The sequence below is a fragment of the Trachypithecus francoisi genome, unplaced genomic scaffold (assembly GCF_009764315.1).
Source record: "Trachypithecus francoisi isolate TF-2019V2 unplaced genomic scaffold, Tfra_2.0 Lachesis_group9, whole genome shotgun sequence".
Classification (NCBI taxonomy): domain Eukaryota; kingdom Metazoa; phylum Chordata; class Mammalia; order Primates; family Cercopithecidae; genus Trachypithecus; species Trachypithecus francoisi.
In genome coordinates, this window is record NW_022681474.1 from 60,579,352 (window position 1) to 60,599,491 (window position 20,140).

At 38.9% G+C, this 20,140-nt stretch overlaps 1 protein-coding gene across 1 annotated transcript in view; it reads left to right on the forward strand.

The window, feature by feature from the left end:
- CUL2 (cullin 2) overlaps window positions 1-16,807 on the forward strand; it is a 38,945-nt gene extending 22,138 nt beyond the window's left edge. The window contains exons 13-17 of the mRNA XM_033208898.1: window positions 618-684; window positions 8,670-8,872; window positions 11,574-11,675; window positions 13,405-13,521; window positions 14,920-16,807. Coding sequence (XP_033064789.1) covers window positions 618-684; window positions 8,670-8,872; window positions 11,574-11,675; window positions 13,405-13,521; window positions 14,920-15,051 — 621 coding nt within the window. The 3' untranslated portion in view covers window positions 15,052-16,807. The remainder of the gene's footprint in view (window positions 1-617; window positions 685-8,669; window positions 8,873-11,573; window positions 11,676-13,404; window positions 13,522-14,919) is intronic.
- Window positions 16,808-20,140: the final 3,333 nt, after the last annotated feature.

Sequence of the window (20,140 nt, forward strand, 5' to 3'; positions counted from 1 at the left end):
TCTTTTTGTTGTATACTAGCTCTTTATTAAAGAAAAAGGAACTCCGTATTTTTGTCCTGTAATTACACATTCAGTCCAGGGAGGAATGTTTAAAATTTCAAGGCTACATTAATAGAATTTAAATGTAATTGTTCACAATAATATCAGCAAAAGAGTATCCAGAGACATACTCTAAAACTTCGTATTTGTGTCATTCAAATGTGGAAGCTATATGTTGGCAAATGGGAGATTAGAAATGAAAATGGGGTTTCTGTTTTCATGGTGAAATATGTATGTTGCTGTGTTTGGTTAGTAAGTGGAATTTATAAAGTCCATGTTAATATTATTCAGAAATGATAATCACTGTGTCATTTCAGAAAGTCAAATTTGTAGTGCTGTGGTTTAGTGGAGAGAACTCTAGAACAGGTTGTCAATTAAAAGAGCTGGAATAACGTGTATAGCCTTGATTAGGGACTACAGGAACATGCTTTCTCCTCTGTAAAAGAAGGAGGTAAATCAGATTGGCTATAATGTCTTTTCTAATATGAATGGTTTTTATTGCTTTTGTAGTATAGTGTTAATTAACTAGGCAAGTTATAGTAGCTAAAAATAATGTGTTTTGTTGTTTGTTTTTACAGTTTGAATTATTTTATAGCCAACATTTCAGTGGAAGGAAACTTACATGGTTACATTATCTGTGTACAGGTAAAATGCATTTAATTATATCTGACTTAATGAAATTTACCTGATGCTTATATTAATTTAGAAACAGATTTTCTGTGGCCCAATTACAGTTTTTAACCTTTTCTCTTCCATCAACCTTTTTCCCCATTAAAGCAAGTAATAATGAAATTCAAATGAAAGTATAGCACTTTTTAATAGTATTTTATAATTATACTGTTTATAATCTTTCTGCTTTTAAAGAAATGTTCTGACTTTATACTGATTTATTACATTTCTGTAGCCAACCACTACATTAGCAAATTTATTAGAAACTCAGATTTGATGGGTCAGACACACTTAGAAACTTGTTCTCTAAATATGCCAGATCTCCTTGCCAATTTCATTATTAAAGCATCGTAAGGAGACCTAACCATTTCATTTTTACTTGTGATACTGGAGTGAATGCAATAGATAGTAAAGCTTTTTGCAGAAAGTCCCACTTAATTTTCAGTAGTTTCCAATTTTAAAAAACTTTAGTCACAATCTAATTTCCTTTGCTTCTTTCTGGAACAATGGGGTCCACTTACTTACAGTGGGATTCATACCTGAATTATTGTGGACTGTGTGTGGAGTTACCTGAAGATGTAAGCCAAAGCAAACACTTGAATTTTCTTTCTCTCTCTCTTTTTTTAACTAAACTATGCTTTGGCAAGTTCATTGAATCACTTTTCCTTTGTACCAGAAGGAAAGGGTATATATGCTAATATTTCTTAGAAAGGTACAAGAAAATCGTTTGCCAAACCTTTATTAGGAAATATGTTCTGTCTCCTCCCCAAGGAAGATTTCATCCAAGTAACTATGATACTTGCTGTTTATTTGACTGATTTACACCTTGGGAAATGTAATACATTAGTAAAACATTTCTCTATCTCATTGTATTAGTAATACATTTTGCATTACTTATGTAAGTTGATCTTTATTGAGCAAGTTGGACATTCTAATTTTTAAAATAATTTTTGAAATAAGGAGATTTTCACTGATACTCTTAGTGGTGGTTAAAATTTGACCTTTGACTAAGCGCAGTGGCTCATGCCTGCAACCCCAGCACTTGGAGAGGCGGAGACGGGTGGGTCACTTGAGCCCAGGAGTTCGAGACCAGCCTAGGCAACATGGCAAAATCTCGTCTCTACTAAAAATCCAAAAATTAGCCAGGCGTGGTGGAGCACACCTGTAGTCTCAGCTACTCGAGAGGATGAGATGGGAAGATCACTTGGGCCTGGGAGCTGGAGGCTGCAGTGAGCCATGATTGTGCCACTGCACTCCAGCCTAGGCAACAGAGCAAGACTCTATCTCAATCAGTCAGTCAGTAAGTTGACCTTTAATTTTACAGATATTCTATTTTCATTTAGCAAATATAATTGATTTTAAGAAAAAAATGCTGGGCCAGGGTTTTATATATATTTTTTTTCTAAGAAAGCTAATATATCTTAGTGTAGTTCAATTTAGCTTGCTTTTACTTTGCATAAATATCTGTCTAGGGGAGTTTAAACTTCCTTGGTTATTCTCATTTCAGCAATAATCATGTCTCCTAAAGTAATTTTTATAAGGGGCTCATTTTTTTCATAACAACTAGTGGTGTATAAGAAGAAAATAAATTTATATACATAGTTTTTTAGCCATTGGAATTTAGTTCGAAAATAGTCACCAATATCACCTAAATAGGAAAGAGAATAACTTTCTGTTTTTGAGCTATACTAAATTTCTAAGCTGATACATAATAAGTTGATTTGGGAGCTCTTTTGTTTGTTCATTTCTTTTATCTTATTTAATATTATTTGTGTTTTAGTTAAAACCAAATAGTTACATACTTTGGAAAGAGAACCTTATAAGTTTATTTTTTTTTTGAATCACTGAAGGTACTGAAAACACCTGTGACCTATCAGTGAAACCAGGAGTTAGAGTTGTTTTTCTTCCCAGCTTTAAGATATAATTAACACATAAAAATTGTATATATTTTTCAGTGTACAGTGTGATACTTTGCTATATGTTTATATTGTAAAATGATTAACTCAAGCTAATTAACGTAAGTAGCATCTCACTTATCTTTTTGTGGTGAGACCATTTAACATCTACTGTCACAGCAATTACTGTCACAGCAATTTCCTTTGTATTTTTTTGTTGTTGTTGTTGCTGCTGCTGTTTTTTGAGACAGAGTCTTGCTCTGTCATCCAGGCTGGAGTGCAATGGCGCGATCTCGGCTCACTGCAACTTCCACCTTCTGGGTTCAAGTGATTCTCCTGCCTCTGCCTCCTGAGTAGCTGGGATTACAGGCACACACTACCACACCCAACTAATTTTTGTATTTTTAGTAGAGATGGAGTTTCACCATGTTGACCAGGTTGGTCTCGAACTCCTGACCTCGTGATCCACCCACCTCAGCCTCCTGAAGTGCTGGGATTACAGGCGTGAGCCACCGTGCCCGGCCTTGTCACAGTAATTTTCTTTCAAGTTTACTCCACAGTGTGATTAAGAGTCACCATGCTTTATTGCGGCACTATTCACAATAGCAAAGACTTGGAATCAAGCCAAATGTCCATCTGTGACAGACTGGATTAAGAAAATGTGGCACATATACACCATGGAATATTATGCAGCCATAAAAAAGGATGAGTTTGCATCCTTTGTAGGGACATGGATGCAGCTGGAAACCACCATTCTTAGCAAACTATCACAAGAACAGAAAACCAAACACCGCATGTTCTCACTCATAGGTGGGAACTGAACGATGACATCACCTGGACTCGGGAAGGGGAACATCACACACCGGGCCTATCATGGGGAGGGGGGAGGGGGGAGGGATTGCATTGGGAGTTATACCTGATATAAATGACGAATTGATGGGTGCTGACGAGTTGATGGGTGCAGCACACCAACATGGCAGAAGTATACATATGTAAGAAACCTGCACGTTATGCACATGTACTCTAGAACTTTAAGTATAATAAAAAAAAAAATTAAAAAAAAAAAAAAAGAGTCACCATGCTATATGATAGAGCTCCAGAACTTACTGGTCCTAACTGAAACTTTGTCCCCTTTGACCAACATTTTTCGTTTTATTTTTGTTCTCCATTTATTCATTTAACAAAAAGGTTCTCACACACCATGTGTATTGAAGATGCTTGTTCTAGATTACCCATATATGACCTAAGGCTCCAGGACTTCTTTAAAACACTGGCTCTGAGGCTGGACAGATCGCCCAGAGTTCTGTTTCTCGAGAACCCCTGTTACTTCCACTTAAACACAGAATGAAATTATTCCTTCCTAGTCCATTGCTATATTTCTAGCTCAGTGAATACCCCAGAAAAGGTTAATTTTTCTATTGTAAATGAAGAGTCTTTACAAATGGTTGATGGTACACAAAGTGGTATTTGGGGGAATTTAGAATTAGAAGACCTGTGGTCGGAGTTATTAGCTCACAACTTACTAGCTGTGTAATCTTGAGCAAGTTACTTAACTCCTTTGAGCCTGTTTCCTCGTCTTTATCATTGTAAAATTCATTGATCAATTCAAAGAACATTTTCTGTGTCTCAAGTACTTCTAAACACCAAGTGGACAGAAATAAAATACAGAGCCTTAGCCCTCAAAAAAAGCTCATGTCTAGTAGGCAGACAGACAAGCACATAGTTACGGTACAGTGTTTTGAACGTGGTAGAGGCCAGCCCAGGGCGTAACACAGAATGGTGGTGGCAGTCAGGTCCTTGCGAGGGAGGGCTTCTGGGGAAATCACATCTCAACTTGTTTTCAAGAACTAATAGGGCCAGGTGCAGTGACTCACAGCTGTAATCTAGCACTTTGGGAGGCTGAGACAGGAGAATCCCTTGAGCCCAGGAGTTCAAGATCAGCTTGGGCAACATAGTGAGACCCTGTCTTGAAAAAATAAAATAAAATAAAAATAATGAATAGGACTTAACCAAGCTAGGTAAAGGAGAGTGTTGAGAGTGTATTACCAACAGAGGTAAGAATTTTAAGAAGCAATCTGTGATGCCAGATGTTACAGAGTGAGAAAAATCCTGAAAATTCCAGTGAATTTATGACTAGGGCTTTGGATACAATTAACCATAAGGAACAGTTTGATAAAGACATACAGATACTTGATAAAGAGATATGACCAGACAGTGTGACAGAAACCATTACACTGTCTGCATATAAATAAGTTTTATTTGTAGCAGAGCAAGAAGTTGCCAAGATTCCTGGTCAGTTGCTGAAAGACACGTTGAGAAATGATGAACTCAAAGAAGATAAAACTTCACCAGACAGTACATAGTATGGATCAAGCTAGAACTTTGTGAACCCTACATTATAGTATATGTTAGTAGTTACTAGTGTTTGCCAAAATAAAAGTAACACCATATAATTGTGCATACCTTAAAAGGTAATGATTCTATTGACTAAGTTTGTCTCGCTTTTGTTTTCAAATACTTCCAACAGCTAAAAATAGGGAGGGGTGTTAATGTTGTCTAATGTCCAGTCCATATTCAAATTTTCCTGATTGTCCCAAGTTGACTTGCTTGACTGTCAGAGGTCACTAATTGTATTTGGTTGTTACGTTTCCCTTCCACTGTCCCACTTCTCAGCATCATCTGACATACCGTTTTGAACAGACCAGGCCAGTTGTCTTGTGGAATATCCAGTACTCTGGATTACTTATTTGGGATTTTTTTAATTTTTTACTTTTTAATTTGTTTTCTATTCCTTGTATGTTCTAGAAAGTGGAAATTAGTTGTAAAGGTTTGATTATATTCAGTTAAGTGTTATTGGCAAGGGTATTTCATAGGTGGTCCTGTGTATTTCCTATTGCATATTTCAAAGGCATCTAATGTCAGGTTGTCTCACTATTAGAGATGCTAAATTTGGTCACTCGATGAAGGCAGTAACCACCAGATATCTCCATGGTAGAGGCACTCTTTCCCCTTTTCGGTTAGCTTAGCAGACAATCTGAGGGATGATACTTTGGCATGAATACCCTATTCCAGGAACCTAATATAGTTTTAGCCTCCACTGATGATCCTTGCCAGAATCAGTTGTTTCACTACTGATTGCAAAATGGTGATATTCTATCATGCCTTCAGCATTCCCTGAGAGAGTAGAGAGCTGACACAGATACTGGGTAGTGACTTAGATGAAACTGTTATGAGAGTTCTGCCCACTCTTTATTTCCTGTCATGTAAATGCTGCTTGAATTATTGTTGGCTTACTTTAAGTATCATGTATCAGAATGTTTTATTTTAGTTTTTAGTCTCTTAGAGTTCACCAGCCTATTCTGCAGGGTAAATCACCACTCTTGTCATTTCTCATTTGTGTTTTTACATCACAGTAATTAAATGAATCATCCAAGTTTGGGGCTTCCTTCCCCCGCCCCCCCATGCCTTCCCACCCCTTCCCCAGTCTTTTCAGTAAGAGTATGGTGCTAAGAAAAGTGGGAAGAGGTCAGTGTACCCCAATTCCTGGTAAAGTATTGAAAAATAGCAAGAAAGGGCACAATGCAAGAATGAACTCAATAAGAAGTACATGATACTTTGGCCCCTCACATAATCTCCTAATGCTCTTTGGGTCTCGTGGTGCTAAACGATGACTTTTGTGTGGCAGAAGACTGATTCTGTTTTCAAACCCATGGCAGCATATTACAGCATCAGTGACATCCTGGCTGATGGTGCCACTTAATCATCTTGGTGCTTGATGCATAATTCTCTGTTTCTGCATATGTTTAAGTTGTCATTGCAGAAATAACAAAATGCAATTTATGTAATGTTTTACTTCTTACCACATTTTCCAAATTTGATGTTGGTAAGAGCCCTGTTTATAGAAAGTGTTAATAGTGTATGCCAAATGATAAGTTTTTACACAAGCTGTTTCTATGAATTGGATATTGAATTTAATATATTAAACTTCCTTTTGTGAAAATTTAAAGGATTATGAATTTTTTCTCTTGGTGTTCCCATCCAAATAATTCTGAAAAATATTTCTGAATATCAGTTTTATCTAAAATAAGTCAAGGCATAAATGATGATAATCAAGATAGTATTGCATTTACGGTGATATTAAGCTAATGAATTCACTCATGGCCTTTAAAACCTTTTTTTTTTTTGAGATGGAGTTTCACTCTTGTTGCCCAGGCTGGAGTGCAATGGCGCAATCTCAGCTCACAGCAACCTCTGCCTCCTGGGTTGAAGCCATTCTCCTGCCTCGACCTACGGAGGAGATGGGATTACAGGCATGCGCCACTACACCCAGCTAATTTTGTATTTTTAGTAGAGATGGGGTTTCTCCGTGTTGGTCAGGCTGGTCTTGAACTCCAGACCTCAGGTGATCCGCCCGCCTCAGCCCCCCAAAGTGCTGGGATTACAGGTTTGAGCCACCACGCCCAGCCTAAAATCTTTAATGAGGTAATGAATACATAAAGCAGAAAACCTTAATCGGAGTTACTAATTCTCCTTGAGAGGGAAAATGCAGTCTCTGGGGTAATTTCATGAGAAATACAACTTCCTTGAGTTAACAATGAAGAGCTTTAAAATCAAATCTCATGTTGATTTCATTTATAATCTGCTCAGCAGTCAAATAATGCAGGCTGTGTGTGTGTCATGAGCTTTCCGTGTGCTGATGTCATGCTGCTGTCTCCCAGGATGTTGCAGAACTGTAGTATACATAATACTTGCTCTATCTCTTGGAGCTCAGGGTCGTTTAGCATACAGAATTTCTTTCTTTTTCTTTTTTTTTTTGAGATAGATACTCATTCTGTCTCCCAGGTTTGAGTGCAGTGGTGCGATCTTGGCTCACTGCAACTTCCGCCTCCCAGGTTCAAGCGCTTCATATACCTTAGCCTCCCGAGTAGCTGGGATTACAGGCATATGCCATCATGCCCGGCGAATTTTTGTATTTTTAGTAGAGACAAGGTTTTGCCATGTTGACCAGGCTGGTCTCGAACTCCTGGGTTTAAGTGATCTGCCCACCTCGGCCTTTCAAAGTGCTGGGATTACAGGCATGAGCCACCGTGCCTGGCCCATATGGAACATATTTATGAAAACATTCAGATTAAATGTTTTTCATTTTTATGAAAAGATTCAGATTAAATTAAATTCTTTTGCTATCAACTATTTCAGCAAAAGAATGGGTGTGCCTCTTTGTCTCTCCCTTCATACCTATTTGCCTCTAGGAAGTTACTGGAAAGAAAAATGTTATTTATAAGACATAATAGCATTAATTTTGGCCAAAATTACAGCTTAGACAGGGCTGTAAAAGCATTTTCCATATGGCTGTAGACCTCCCAGGAGGCTTGAACCTTCCATGGGAGACTTGAGTCAGTTGCTGGTATCACTTTCCCCTTTGTCTGTCCGTCCATTTCTCCTTCAACCACCTCCTTTTATTGTTTGGGTTTTTTGTTTTTTTCTTTTTCTGCCTAAGTCTTAGCGTTTCTATTAATACTTAAAGACTTTTTTTTTTGAAACGGAGTCTCGCTCTGTCACCCAGGCTGGAGTACAGTGGCGCGATCTCGGCTTGCTGCAACCTCGGCCTCCCAGGTTAAAGCGATTTTCCTGCCTCAGCCTCCCGAGTAGCTAGGATTATAGGCATGCGCCACCACGCCTGGCTAATTTTTGTACTTTTAGTAGAGACAGGGTTTTACCATGTTGACCAGGCTGGTCTCGACCTCCTGACCTAGTGATCTGCCTGCCTTGGCCTCCCAAAGTGCTGGGATTACAGGTGTGAGCCACTGTGCCCAGCCTTAAAGACTGTTTTAACCTACTGGTGAAGTTATGATAGCTTAACTGATTTATACCATATACTCAAAACTAATAGAATTCCATCTTCACCTCCCCAAGAAACAAAATGACTAGCTTGTTAACAGCAGTGGCTTTACAACAATTTAATAAAACTGTTGGTTCACTCTTTCAGAGGAAAATGTCTGAAATAGAGTAAATTTGAAATGTTTCTTTGAATGGTCATTTCACTGTCAGTTTTTGTTTTAATTGTAGGTGAAGTTAAAATGAACTATTTGGGCAAACCATATGTAGCCATGGTTACGACATACCAAATGGCAGTTCTTCTTGCCTTTAACAACAGTGAAACTGTCAGTTATAAGGAGCTTCAAGACAGCACTCAGATGAATGAAAAGGAACTGACAAAAACAATCAAATCATTACTTGATGTGAAAATGATTAACCATGATTCAGAAAAGGTATGTAGTAATATTCCAAAGAATTTAAGCATTATCAACATTAAAGCTTTTTCATGAGACGTTGGCAGTTTTAAAGTAAGGCTGTAATTGTCATTGCGCCTTGTGCTCTGGAAAGCACTTGTATTCACTACATTACTGCACACTCCATAGAGCTGTGAGCGTAAGGCAACACAGAGCGTGCTGTGTGAGTTGGTGCCATGTGCCCTTTATAGTTTGATTTTATTTGTCCTATACTGTTAAAGCTTATTGAATAATTGTAAAAGAATTGCCATCTGGAAGATTTTGATTAGTTGAGATTTTGAAACTAGCCTTTAAAGACTTTCTGGGTTTTTGGTTTTATAAATGTGCTTAATTTCGTGGTTCTATACCAGGAAACAACAAACAGCCTGTTGATGTCTCTTTGTACACATATTTAATATGTGTAACTCCATTCCAAGTATTCTTAATGTCAGCACTCAATTAACTATCATCTGTTTTTAACCACCATATATTTTTGATACCTGTCACAAGAATAACAAGCCATTAGTATATTACTTTTTTTCTCTGTAACTTTTTTTCTAGTTACAAGATTTCATTGTTTTGTTGTCATAGTATATCCTAGATGTTTAAATAGTTAAAAATGCAACAGAGGTGGGATTATATCTCCTTCAAATTATTGTGCTTATAAGAAAAAAATTTCTATAAATAATGTTTTGTTTTTATTTTGATAAAGTTAATAACCTATAGTTTATTTCTCTCAATTCATTTTGCTGACATCCCGAAGATGATGATGACATTTTATAGTCTACAATTGAACAACTGTAAAAGGCATATATTCTGAAATTCAAATCAATGTTTTCATAATTTTGAGAAATGATTTTTCTGGCATCAGAATCTTAGCAAAATACAGATTTTTTTTTTTTTTTGAGATGGAGTTCCGCTCTTGTTGCCCAGGCTGGAGTGTAATGGCGTGATCTCGGCTCACTGCAGCCTCCACCTTCTGGGTTCAAATGATTCTCCTGTCTCAGCTTCCTGAGTAGCTGGGACATGCCACCATGCCCAGCTACTTTTGTATTTTTAGTGGAGATAGGGTTTCACAATGTTGGCCAGGCTGGTCAGGCTGGTCTGGAACTCCTGACCTCAGGTGATCCGCCCGTCTTGGCCTCCCAAAGTACTGGGATTACAGGTGTAAGCCACCGTGCCTGGCCAAAATAGGGATTTCTTTTTTTTTTTTTTTTTTTTTTTTGAGACGGAGTCTCGCTCTGTCACCGGGCTGGAGTGCAGTGGCCGGATCTCAGCTCACTGCAAACTCCGCCTCCGGGGTTTACGCCATTCTCCTGCCTCAGCCTCCCGAATAGCTGGGACTACAGGCGCCCGCTACCTCGCCCGGCTAGTTTTTTGTATTTTTAGTGGAGATAGGGTTTCACCGTGTTAGCCAGGATGGTCTCGATCTCCTGACCTCGTGATCCGCCCGTCTCGGCCTCCCAAAGTGCTGGGATTACAGGCTTGAGCCACCGCGCCCGGCCCAAAATAGGGATTTCTTAAGGTTAATTATGGTTTTTAATTTTAGGCTAGTAAATGCTTAAAGGTTTGATATTTTTTTCTAAAACATGCTGCCCAGAAATTGACAAAGTAAACATAGATTCCTTGTTTGCACTTTAAATTTTATTTTATATTATTTTTATTTGTTTTTGAGGTGAGATCTCACTGTGCCACCCAGGTTGGAGTGCAGTGGTGCCATCTCAGCTCACTGCAACCCCCACCTCCTGGGCTCAAGTGATAATCCCGCCTCAGCCTTCCAAGTAGCTGGGACCACAGGTGTGAGCCACTATGCCAGGCTAATTTTTAAATTTTTAGTAGAGACCGGATTTTGCTGTATTGGCCAGGCTGGTCTTGAACTCCTGAGCTCAAGCACTCTGCCCACCTCAGCCTCCCAAAGTGGTGGGATTACAGGCGTGAGCCACCATGCCTGGCCTTTTAATTTAATTATGAATCCGTCCATTCCTTAGCAGAATGTCTTAGATTATTATTGAGAATTAGTTCATCTTCCAAATGCCTTTTGATCCTTCTGCCAGAGAAATTCCACCCTATGATATCAGTGGCTTTGTTAAGCCTGATATAGAAGTTGTTTTTCTAAAAATTGGCTTAACAGTTTTCCTCTGAGCAAAGGCCACTTGCTTCTTGAAGAGTGAATAAAAGATGGATTGAAGTAAACGTTTTCACCATCACCCCAGGTCACGGCAAATTGATGCTGTGTGCTACTGGAGGCACAGCTTTCTCCTGCCGTCAGGCCATTTACAATGGGTATTTTGTTACTGCAGCATTTGTAAAAAAAATTTGGTTTTTCAGAATGGGGTGATGGAAAAGTTATGAACTTTGGTGTTTCATAAAAATTAAAATGTCAAATTCTAGGCAATGAGCTTGACTCTTATTTTATCAAAAAGTAGTGTATATATAATAGTAGGACCAGAAAATAGCTTATTCCCGAATATAAACTGCTTAAGATTCTGGCAGATGTAAAAGTAGAAAATAAAATTGGGTTTTTCCTGTTTGTTTGAACAAAAGAATTATTTTTCTCTTAAATTTGGTAATCTATAATATAAAAGTTGTAAGAGTGGAGACTTTTTTGCTTGGTCATTAATTTAGTGGAATTGCTTGCAGCAAGCTCTTATTTATAAGATTTTGGTTTTTGTAAATATAAATGTTTTATTTTTAAATGTAGGAAGATATTGATGCAGAATCTTCATTTTCATTAAATATGAACTTTAGCAGTAAAAGAACAAAATTTAAAATTACTACATCAATGCAGAAAGACACACCACAAGTAAGTGTTTTTAATGTCAAGTTTTTTTGAGGGGAAACATTTAAGCATTGGACTTTATAAGTGTTTACACTGAGATTGTGCAAAACGTTGCACAGCAAAATTAATAGTGGGGTATGTCTTTTCTGGTTTGTTATTGGCATTTATTAACCTTACAATCAAACAGAAATCTCTACTTGTATTTTAGTTTTTTCTAAGGAGAAGAGTATGGTTTTGTTGTATTTGCTTTTAAACCACTAGAATGTGTAACTTTACATCCTCTCCGAAAATTCCCACATTGAGAAGTAATAAAATTTCATATTTTTCATTTGTAAAATAAGGGAAAGTTCTACAGCTTTTTTTTTTTTTTTTTTCTGAGACGGAGTCTCACTCTCTCACCCAGGCTGGAGTGCAGTGGTGTGATCTTGGCTCACTGCAAGCTCCGCCTCCCAGGTTCACGCCTTTCTCCTGCCTCAGCCTCCAAGTAGCTGGGACTACAGGCGCCTGTCACCACGCCCGGCTAATTTTGTTTTTGTATTTTTAGTAGAGATAGGGTTTCACCGTGTTAGCCAGGATGGTCTCGATCTCCTGACCTCATGATCCACCCGCCTTGGCCTCCCAGCGTGCTGGGATTGCAGGTGTGAGCCACCCAGCATGGCCTACAGCTCATTTGTTTCAAATGAAAACTTGTCAGTAGAGAATGCTTCTTAAACTTTCATATGCAAATGAGCCACCTGGGCATCTTGTTCAAATGCAGATTGTGATCTAGTGGGTGTGGAGTGAGGTCCTAACAGGCCAGTGTGAGGAGGCGACTTCTGCTCTTCATTCTTTTAACTCAGCAGTGATTGTTGCTTTGGTCTAGGATAGACTGTTTCTATCACTTATGCTTCCTGATTGCCTCCTGTGTGCAGTCCTTGGGCTGGTGCAGAATGTGAAGATAATATAAGACATTAGACCCTCTCCAGAAACTTAATTCCCCATGGGGGAGACAAATATTAATTGTGATTCACTTTGAAAGCTAAAATGGTCAAGATTCCATTTTCCTCCAGGCTAATACATAAATATATAGATTGTATTTTGTCTTTGAAAAGCTATAAGGAGATCCTATTAATGTGGCATGGCCTGCTTCTATGCCTTGCTTCTCTTGTGTTTCTTGAGCTCCGTGGAGATAGGCCCCCTCTCCTGGCTTCTCTGCTTGAGCCACATAAAATGGCACTTCACAGCTGTTCCCTTTGAAGCCTGATACAGTATGCATTTAGAGCTAATTACTGCAGTTGACACAACTCCATCTAAAAGCATCGTGATACAGATTCTGTAATCACTAATAAGAAATGATCTTGCGAATTATTGCTGTGTCCTCCTTTATTACCTGTTTACCTTAACAGTACAGTTCATAATAATGTAAATTTTTTTCTAATAACCTTTCAACTTTAACCCTAGAAATTGTAGAGTAGATGTTTTAGCAGTGGTTATGTGATATTGGCACAACAACGCTGTATAATTTGCTCAGTATTGTGGTGCATGCCTGTAATCCCAGCTGCTCAGGAGTCTGAGGCATGAGAATCATATCAACCCAGGAGATGGAGGTTGCAGTGAGCTGAGATCGAGTCACTGAACTCCAGCCAGGACAACAGAGTGAAACCCTGTCTCAAAATAAAAAAAAAGTATTTGCACTCACTGATAAAATGAATTTAAAACAAGTTCAGTGACTTAATGTCTTGTTGGGTCTTTTTTCTTTTCTTCTGTAAAACAGGAAATGGAGCAGACTAGAAGTGCAGTCGATGAGGACCGGAAAATGTATCTCCAAGCTGCTATAGTTCGTATCATGAAAGCACGAAAAGTGCTTCGGCACAATGCCCTTATTCAAGAGGTAAAAAGAGGGCAGTCCTCAGGGCTTCTTAGGATAGAGGGCATTGTCATTGTACAGATTCAATCTCTTTCTTCTTAAAGAGGATATAGAAATAACCTGATCCTCAGATAGCATAAAGAAATGGTTTATACTTAATCTGAATCGTACTCACTTATAATTTCAGTATTAAATTCGGATTTGCAGGCTGGGCACAGTGGCTCATGCCTGTAATCCTTTTTGTTGTTGTTGTTATTGTTGAGACAGAGTCTTGCTGTGTCGCCCAGGCTGGAATACCGTGGGGTGATCTTGCTCACTGCAACCTCTGCCTACCGGGTTCAAGTGATTCTCCTGCCTCAGCCTCCTGAGTAGCTGGGAGTACAGGCGTGTACCACCATACCTGGCTAATTTTTGTATTTTCATGGAGACAGAGTTTCACCATGTTGGCCAGGCTGGTCTCGAACTCCTGACCTCAGGTGATCCACCTGCCTCGGCCTCCAAAAGTGCTGGGGTTACAGGCGTGAGCCACCGTGCTCAGTGGACACCTATAATCTGAATGCCTTGTTAGGCCAAGACAGGAGGATCACTTGAGTTCAGGAGTTTCAGACCAGCCTGGGCAACACAGGGAGACCCCATCTCACCTAAAAAAAAAAAAAAAAAAAACAAACTTAAATAATTAGCCAGGTGTGGTGGCACACCTGTAGTACCAACTACTTGGGAGGCTGAGGTGGGAGGATTGCTTGAGCCCAGGGATTGAGCCTGCATGACACAGTGAGACGCTATCTCAAATGATAATAAATTCGTATTTGCTTTGGCTTTATTTTAGAGGTCTAAAACTTACCGATTCATTGAGTCTTCCGTCCAGTTATTGAAGGAAGTTGACCCATCATTCATTCCATAACTACCTGAGCCTACCATGTGATAGACAGCTGGGCTGGTCCCTGGGATGTAGTACAGAGCAGCTGAAGATGTGGCAGGCTGTTTTGGAGTTCACAGTTTAATGGGGGAAGAAATACACTATTGAAGTAATATGTAAATAAATATAAAATTATATTAACATGCACTAAAGGAAAGGTATGCAGTACTATGAGAATGTATTTAAATATCCTGGCCTGGGGTCTGCTGGGGGAAACTCTTGAGAAAGTGGTGTTTGAACTAAGAACTGAGAGTTGAGTTAACGTTAAATAGAAGCTTGGGGTTGTGTGTGAGTACTTAGATTAGTTTATTGTTTCACTTAATTATGTATCATTATTAGATTTTGCTGTATCCATTTTCCACAATTTAGTTCCTATTTTCATACTTAATTTGGCCCATTTGTTGAAACCTCAGTACCTTTGAGGCACTTTAAACTGATTGGTTAAAAGTAATTACTTATAGCTGAAGAACTGGCAGTACTTTGACTTCGACATCTCTCCTCCACAGGTGATTAGTCAGTCAAGAGCTAGGTTTAATCCCAGTATCAGCATGATTAAGAAGTGTATTGAAGTTCTGATAGACAAACAGTACATCGAACGCAGCCAGGCGTCGGCAGATGAATACAGCTACGTCGCGTGATGTCGCTCTCCTGCAGCGTGGTGTGAGAAGATCATTGCCATCACCATTTGGTGTATTCCTGTGGGAAAAAGCAGGCCTGTGCCTCCATAATTTGGTCATTTGGCAGCCCCTGTTTTCTGCTGTTTACAACATCACCAGTGCCACGTCATGAGCGTCAAAGAAAATGCCTACAGATATTTCAAGCTCATGTCATTATGACATTTCTTAAAACTTTATTAAAAGAATGAGTGAAGTATTGCTGAAATGTGGACATTTGGTTGGGTACCATGCTTTTTCTCCCCTTCACGTTTGCAGTTGATGTGTCTTTTTTTTTTTTTTTTAATGTATCTTAAAGGACATAAAATTTAAAAACTTAAATATTGTAATATGACAGATAACCTAATAATTGTATCTACATTAAAATGACAAACATGATACTGCTGCTTGTCAAATAAAAAAAATAAAGAAATAGAATGCCTTTTTTATGTGGATGGAGTATCAGGTTGACCACAAAATATATTGACTCAAAGCAGCTAATGCATCTTTAGTTGCGTTTTTATCTGAACGGTTTAATTCACTTGTACTCCTATTTAAATCCTACATGAAAAATGTCTAGATTATTGTTCTTGAATGCATAGGACTGCATTCAGGATAAAGAATGCTTTATTTTTATGGATTAGATATATTGGATCTAAACATTTTGAATCTTGAAGATGTAATTCCATCAGCAGCTTCTGGTGGTGTGCTACCCCACAGACATCGCAGAGTGTGAGCAGGATGTGTGGTGACCTCAAGTCTGGCACAGAGAGAGCTTTTCATTCAGAAGTTGTCTTTCTTCTGTTGCATAATCCATTAGTTCTAGCATAGACTAGTACCCTAGCTCGATGGCCTTCCCTGAGTCTTAGGAAATCTGTGATATCAACATATTCCTTCTATATGCCTTCCCTACCTGTTACCCTTACAGCCCTCCTCCAACAGTTTAGATACCAGAGTCACTCTCATCAATCACAGATGTGCTTAGCAATGCATAACCTAAATGCTTTTTTTAAAAAAGAAAATTGTACATTGTACTGGGTGCCACATATATAAATCCCATTATTTTGTTTATTATATATATATATATATATATATCAACAGCAGTGTTAGAATACTGCGATCTATTATCATATTTATTGTCTATCAACACCATTACCACCACCACACCCCTCCTCCCTCAACAGACAAATAATTTTTCTTTCTTTTTTTTTTTTAAAAAAAATAAGAGATGGGGTTTTGCCATGTTTCCCAGGCTAGTCTGGAACTTCTGGCCTCAAGCAATCCTGTCTCTGTCTCCCAAAGTGCTGGGATTACAAGCGTGAGCCACTGCATGCATCCAACACACAATTTTTAAAATCCGGAATATTTTAAAGCAAATCGCACAGAAAGTATTTCACTTATAATACTTAAATAAGACCTTTAAAAAATATCCACAATTTTATATTATTACTCCTAACAAAAACAATAATTACTTAGTATCATCTAATAGGTGGTTGATATTTAAATTTGTTGTTGTTTTGAAATGGCTTTTACAATTGGTTTATTCGATTGCATTTTTTCTAACTCGTGTCTCAATGTTTTTAAAATCTGCTGAACTTATAATGACTTATATACTGTATTTCTCATTTTACCTTTCTTCCAAATGAGGAAATAATGGCAAACCATATAATATTGTACATTCACTGTCAAAAAGCAAACCCTTGTTTTGATAACTTGTTGATTGATAAAAGTTTTCCAAATTGATTCCTTTTTTCTTAAATATTTATAAATGTTAAATCAAGTCTTATCCTGGTATCTAATTGTCAAGAAAAAATACTGAAAAATGGACAAAGTACTTGTGCGAAGGTCTACAGAGATGGCTTACAAGAGTTTTCTTCACATCCTTTCTCCATTTTACCTGAAAGGAAACATCTCTTGCGTGAAGAAGAAAAGAGGCCAGATCCATTCAACCAAGGCACCATTCAGAAAATGAGCAATGTTTGGAATTCATTGCAGCACACACCTTCCCCTGCAGAGTGCAGGGAAGAGTTGTAGTCTTGTCAAGTTAGGTCAGGAGATTGAAGTCATCACTGCAGAAGCTGTAGCACACAGCCCAGAGCTCTGACCTGGCCGCCCTGCTGTGCAATAACTAGTGCGAGTGGGCAAAGTAGCCCAGAGCTACGAAAAGGAAAAAGGAGCAAGGAGAGGAGGATTTTCTATGCTTCACTACAGAAAACACAAGTGAGCAAAACCCTCAGAAGTTTTTTAGAAGTCATTAATACTAAGGCAGTTTACGTGTATGAGTCAGTGATGCATTTTATAGCCAGTCATCATGAGGCCTTGTCAACATGCCAATATCCTTCCCCTTTGAAAGCAAATATTTAATTGCTACTGAAGGTGCAGACTAAACACTCTGGGGGTTGTGTGCTGTTTTTGTTGCTTTAAGACAGGGTCTCGCTCTGTCACCTAGGCTGGAATGCAGTAATGCAATCACGGCGCACTGCACCCTCGACCTGCCAGGCTCAAGTGATCCTCCCACCTCAGCTCCCAAGTAGCTGGGACCACAGGCACATGCCACCACACTTGGCTAATCTTTGTATTTTTTGTAGAGACAAGGTTTTGCCACGTTGCCGAGGCTGGTCTCAAACTCCTGAGCTCAAGCAATCCACCTGCCTCGGCCTTCCAAAGTGCTGGGATTCGAGGTGTGAGCCAACATGCCAGGCTTTATTTTCTTTATAACTTACTATCTTAGGATTTTGTAACCTATATATGCTACCATGCTATCCCATGTCCACTTTTTAAAAAAACTTTTTGAGTATAACTGATGACAGGTTCTTCCACCTATGTTATTTTATTTAATCTTCAGGTAATCCTGTTTGGTAGGCAATGCTGCTTTTTTCATAGGTGAGGAAACTAAATGAGACTTTTCCAGGAGTTACTATTGTAAACTGCAGAACCTGAATTTAAATGCCAGTCAATTCCATGGATGTTATAAGTATGGCCTCTCTATGTATATAGCCTCTAAAATAAGTAGAAATAACTTCATTTCATACATAAAGAATAGTTTTTCCTGACTTTTTAGAATAACAATTTATTTCTAGTTAAATAATGTATGATGAACACTTCGTATTTTTCTTAAGATACTTATTTAAGATGATGTAAATACACACGATTAAGGAATTTGTCTTGGCACATAGCTGATTCATGACAAAGGGTATTTGTGAATGTAGTATTTTACATTCACATGTACTATTACAAAACATTTATTTCACAGTGTATATATACTTAAAAGTTGTTACCAGTTAATTTTGTTGAGCTATCTACTAGAAAAGGATAATTACCTCTTAATTTTTGGCTCCAAGAATAAATTCTTGTTTGAGCAAGGTCAAAGTCAAGATGCGAACTTTAAAAATACTAATCCGTGGCTGGGCACGGTGGCTCATGCCTGTAATCCCAGCACTTTGGGAGACTGAGGTGGGTGGATCACCTGAGGTCAGGAGTTCAAGACCAGCCTGACCAACATGGAGAAACCCTGTCTCTACTAAAAATACAAAAAATTAACTGGGCGTGGTGGCGGGCACCTGTAGTCCCAGCTACTGAGGAGGCTGAGGCAAGAGAATCACTTGAACCCAGGAGGTGGAGATTGCAGAGTCGAGATTGCGCCATTGCACTCCAGCCTGGGCGACAAGAGCAAAACTCGGTCTCAAATAAATAAATAAATAAATATACTAGTCCTAAGGGCTGTTGCACATGGGCCATAGCGAAATGAATGGAAATTAATGTGGAGAGACCCACTAGTAGAAGATTGCTATGTTCTTGGAGCATATCAAGGCCGAAGCAATTAAATTAGGCACTCCTTTGAAATACATGGCCGCATAGGCCAGAATTTATTAAAGGTAGGATTTACTAATGGGGAAAAATGCTAATTTTCATAAGGAATGGCTGTACTACCTATGAAATTGTAAGATTTTTTTTTTCTTCCCCTGGCCCCTATCCACAACCCAGGAAATTCCTCCTCTTATCATCTAGCAAACAGGTACTGGTGCCAGGGCGTTACACTGGGTGCACAAGTATGCAATGATGTGCAGAAAAGATGCGGTCTGTGCTCACATGGAGCTTCCGGTCTTTAACAGTCAGTCAGAGCTGTGTCATTCCAGATGTGGTAAGTGCTTGTGAAGGAAATCCTGACTGCTCAGGAGGATTTCATAAGAGAGGTTAATGGGTGGAGAATGAAGGTGGGAGAGCACATTCTAAACGGAAGTGACAGCAAAGATCCTGAGATAAGAGGCATCCAGAACCTGGAAATCAAAAAGACCAGTGTGGCCGAATTATTTGCATTTTAAGCAGAGAGTGATTTGGTTATATTTACATTTTTAAAAGGTGATGGCAATGTTTTCATAACTTGGCTAGTCAGTGTGTGAATATTCATTTTGTTAACATGCTTTATGGTGTACATATTTATATATTATTTTGCTTTGGCGTTTGTGAACTATGTCATAATATTTGTAAATTTCTTTTTTTTTTTTTTGAAACAGAGTCTTGCTCTGTTGCCCAGGCTGGAGTGCAGTGGCATGATCTCTGCTCACTGCAATCTCCGCCTCCCAAGTTCAACTGATCCTCCTGCCTCAGCCCCCCTAGTAGCTGGGATTATGGGCACACACCACTATGCCCAGCTAATTTTTGTATTTTTAGTAGAGACGGGGTTTCACCATGTTGACCAGGCTGGTCTTGAACTCCCAATCTCAGGTGGTCCACTCGCCTCAGCCTCCCAAAGTGCTGGAATTACAGGTGTGAGCCACCATGCCTGGCCAATATTTGTAAATTTTAAGGGAAAAGGGATCAGAAGAAATTAGGAGGTCTAGGCAGGAGTAATCTTTTACAGAGTCTTGTTCTGTCGCCCAGGATGGAGTGCAGTGGTGCCATCTCGGCTCACTGCAAACTCCACCTCCCAGGTTCAAGCGATTCTTGTGCCTCAGCCTCCCAAGTAGCTGGGATTAGTTTGCATGACCATGCTTGGCTAATTTTTGTATTTTTAGTAGAGTCAGAGTTTCATCATGTTGGTCAGGCCGGTCTTGAACTCCTGACCTCAAGCAAT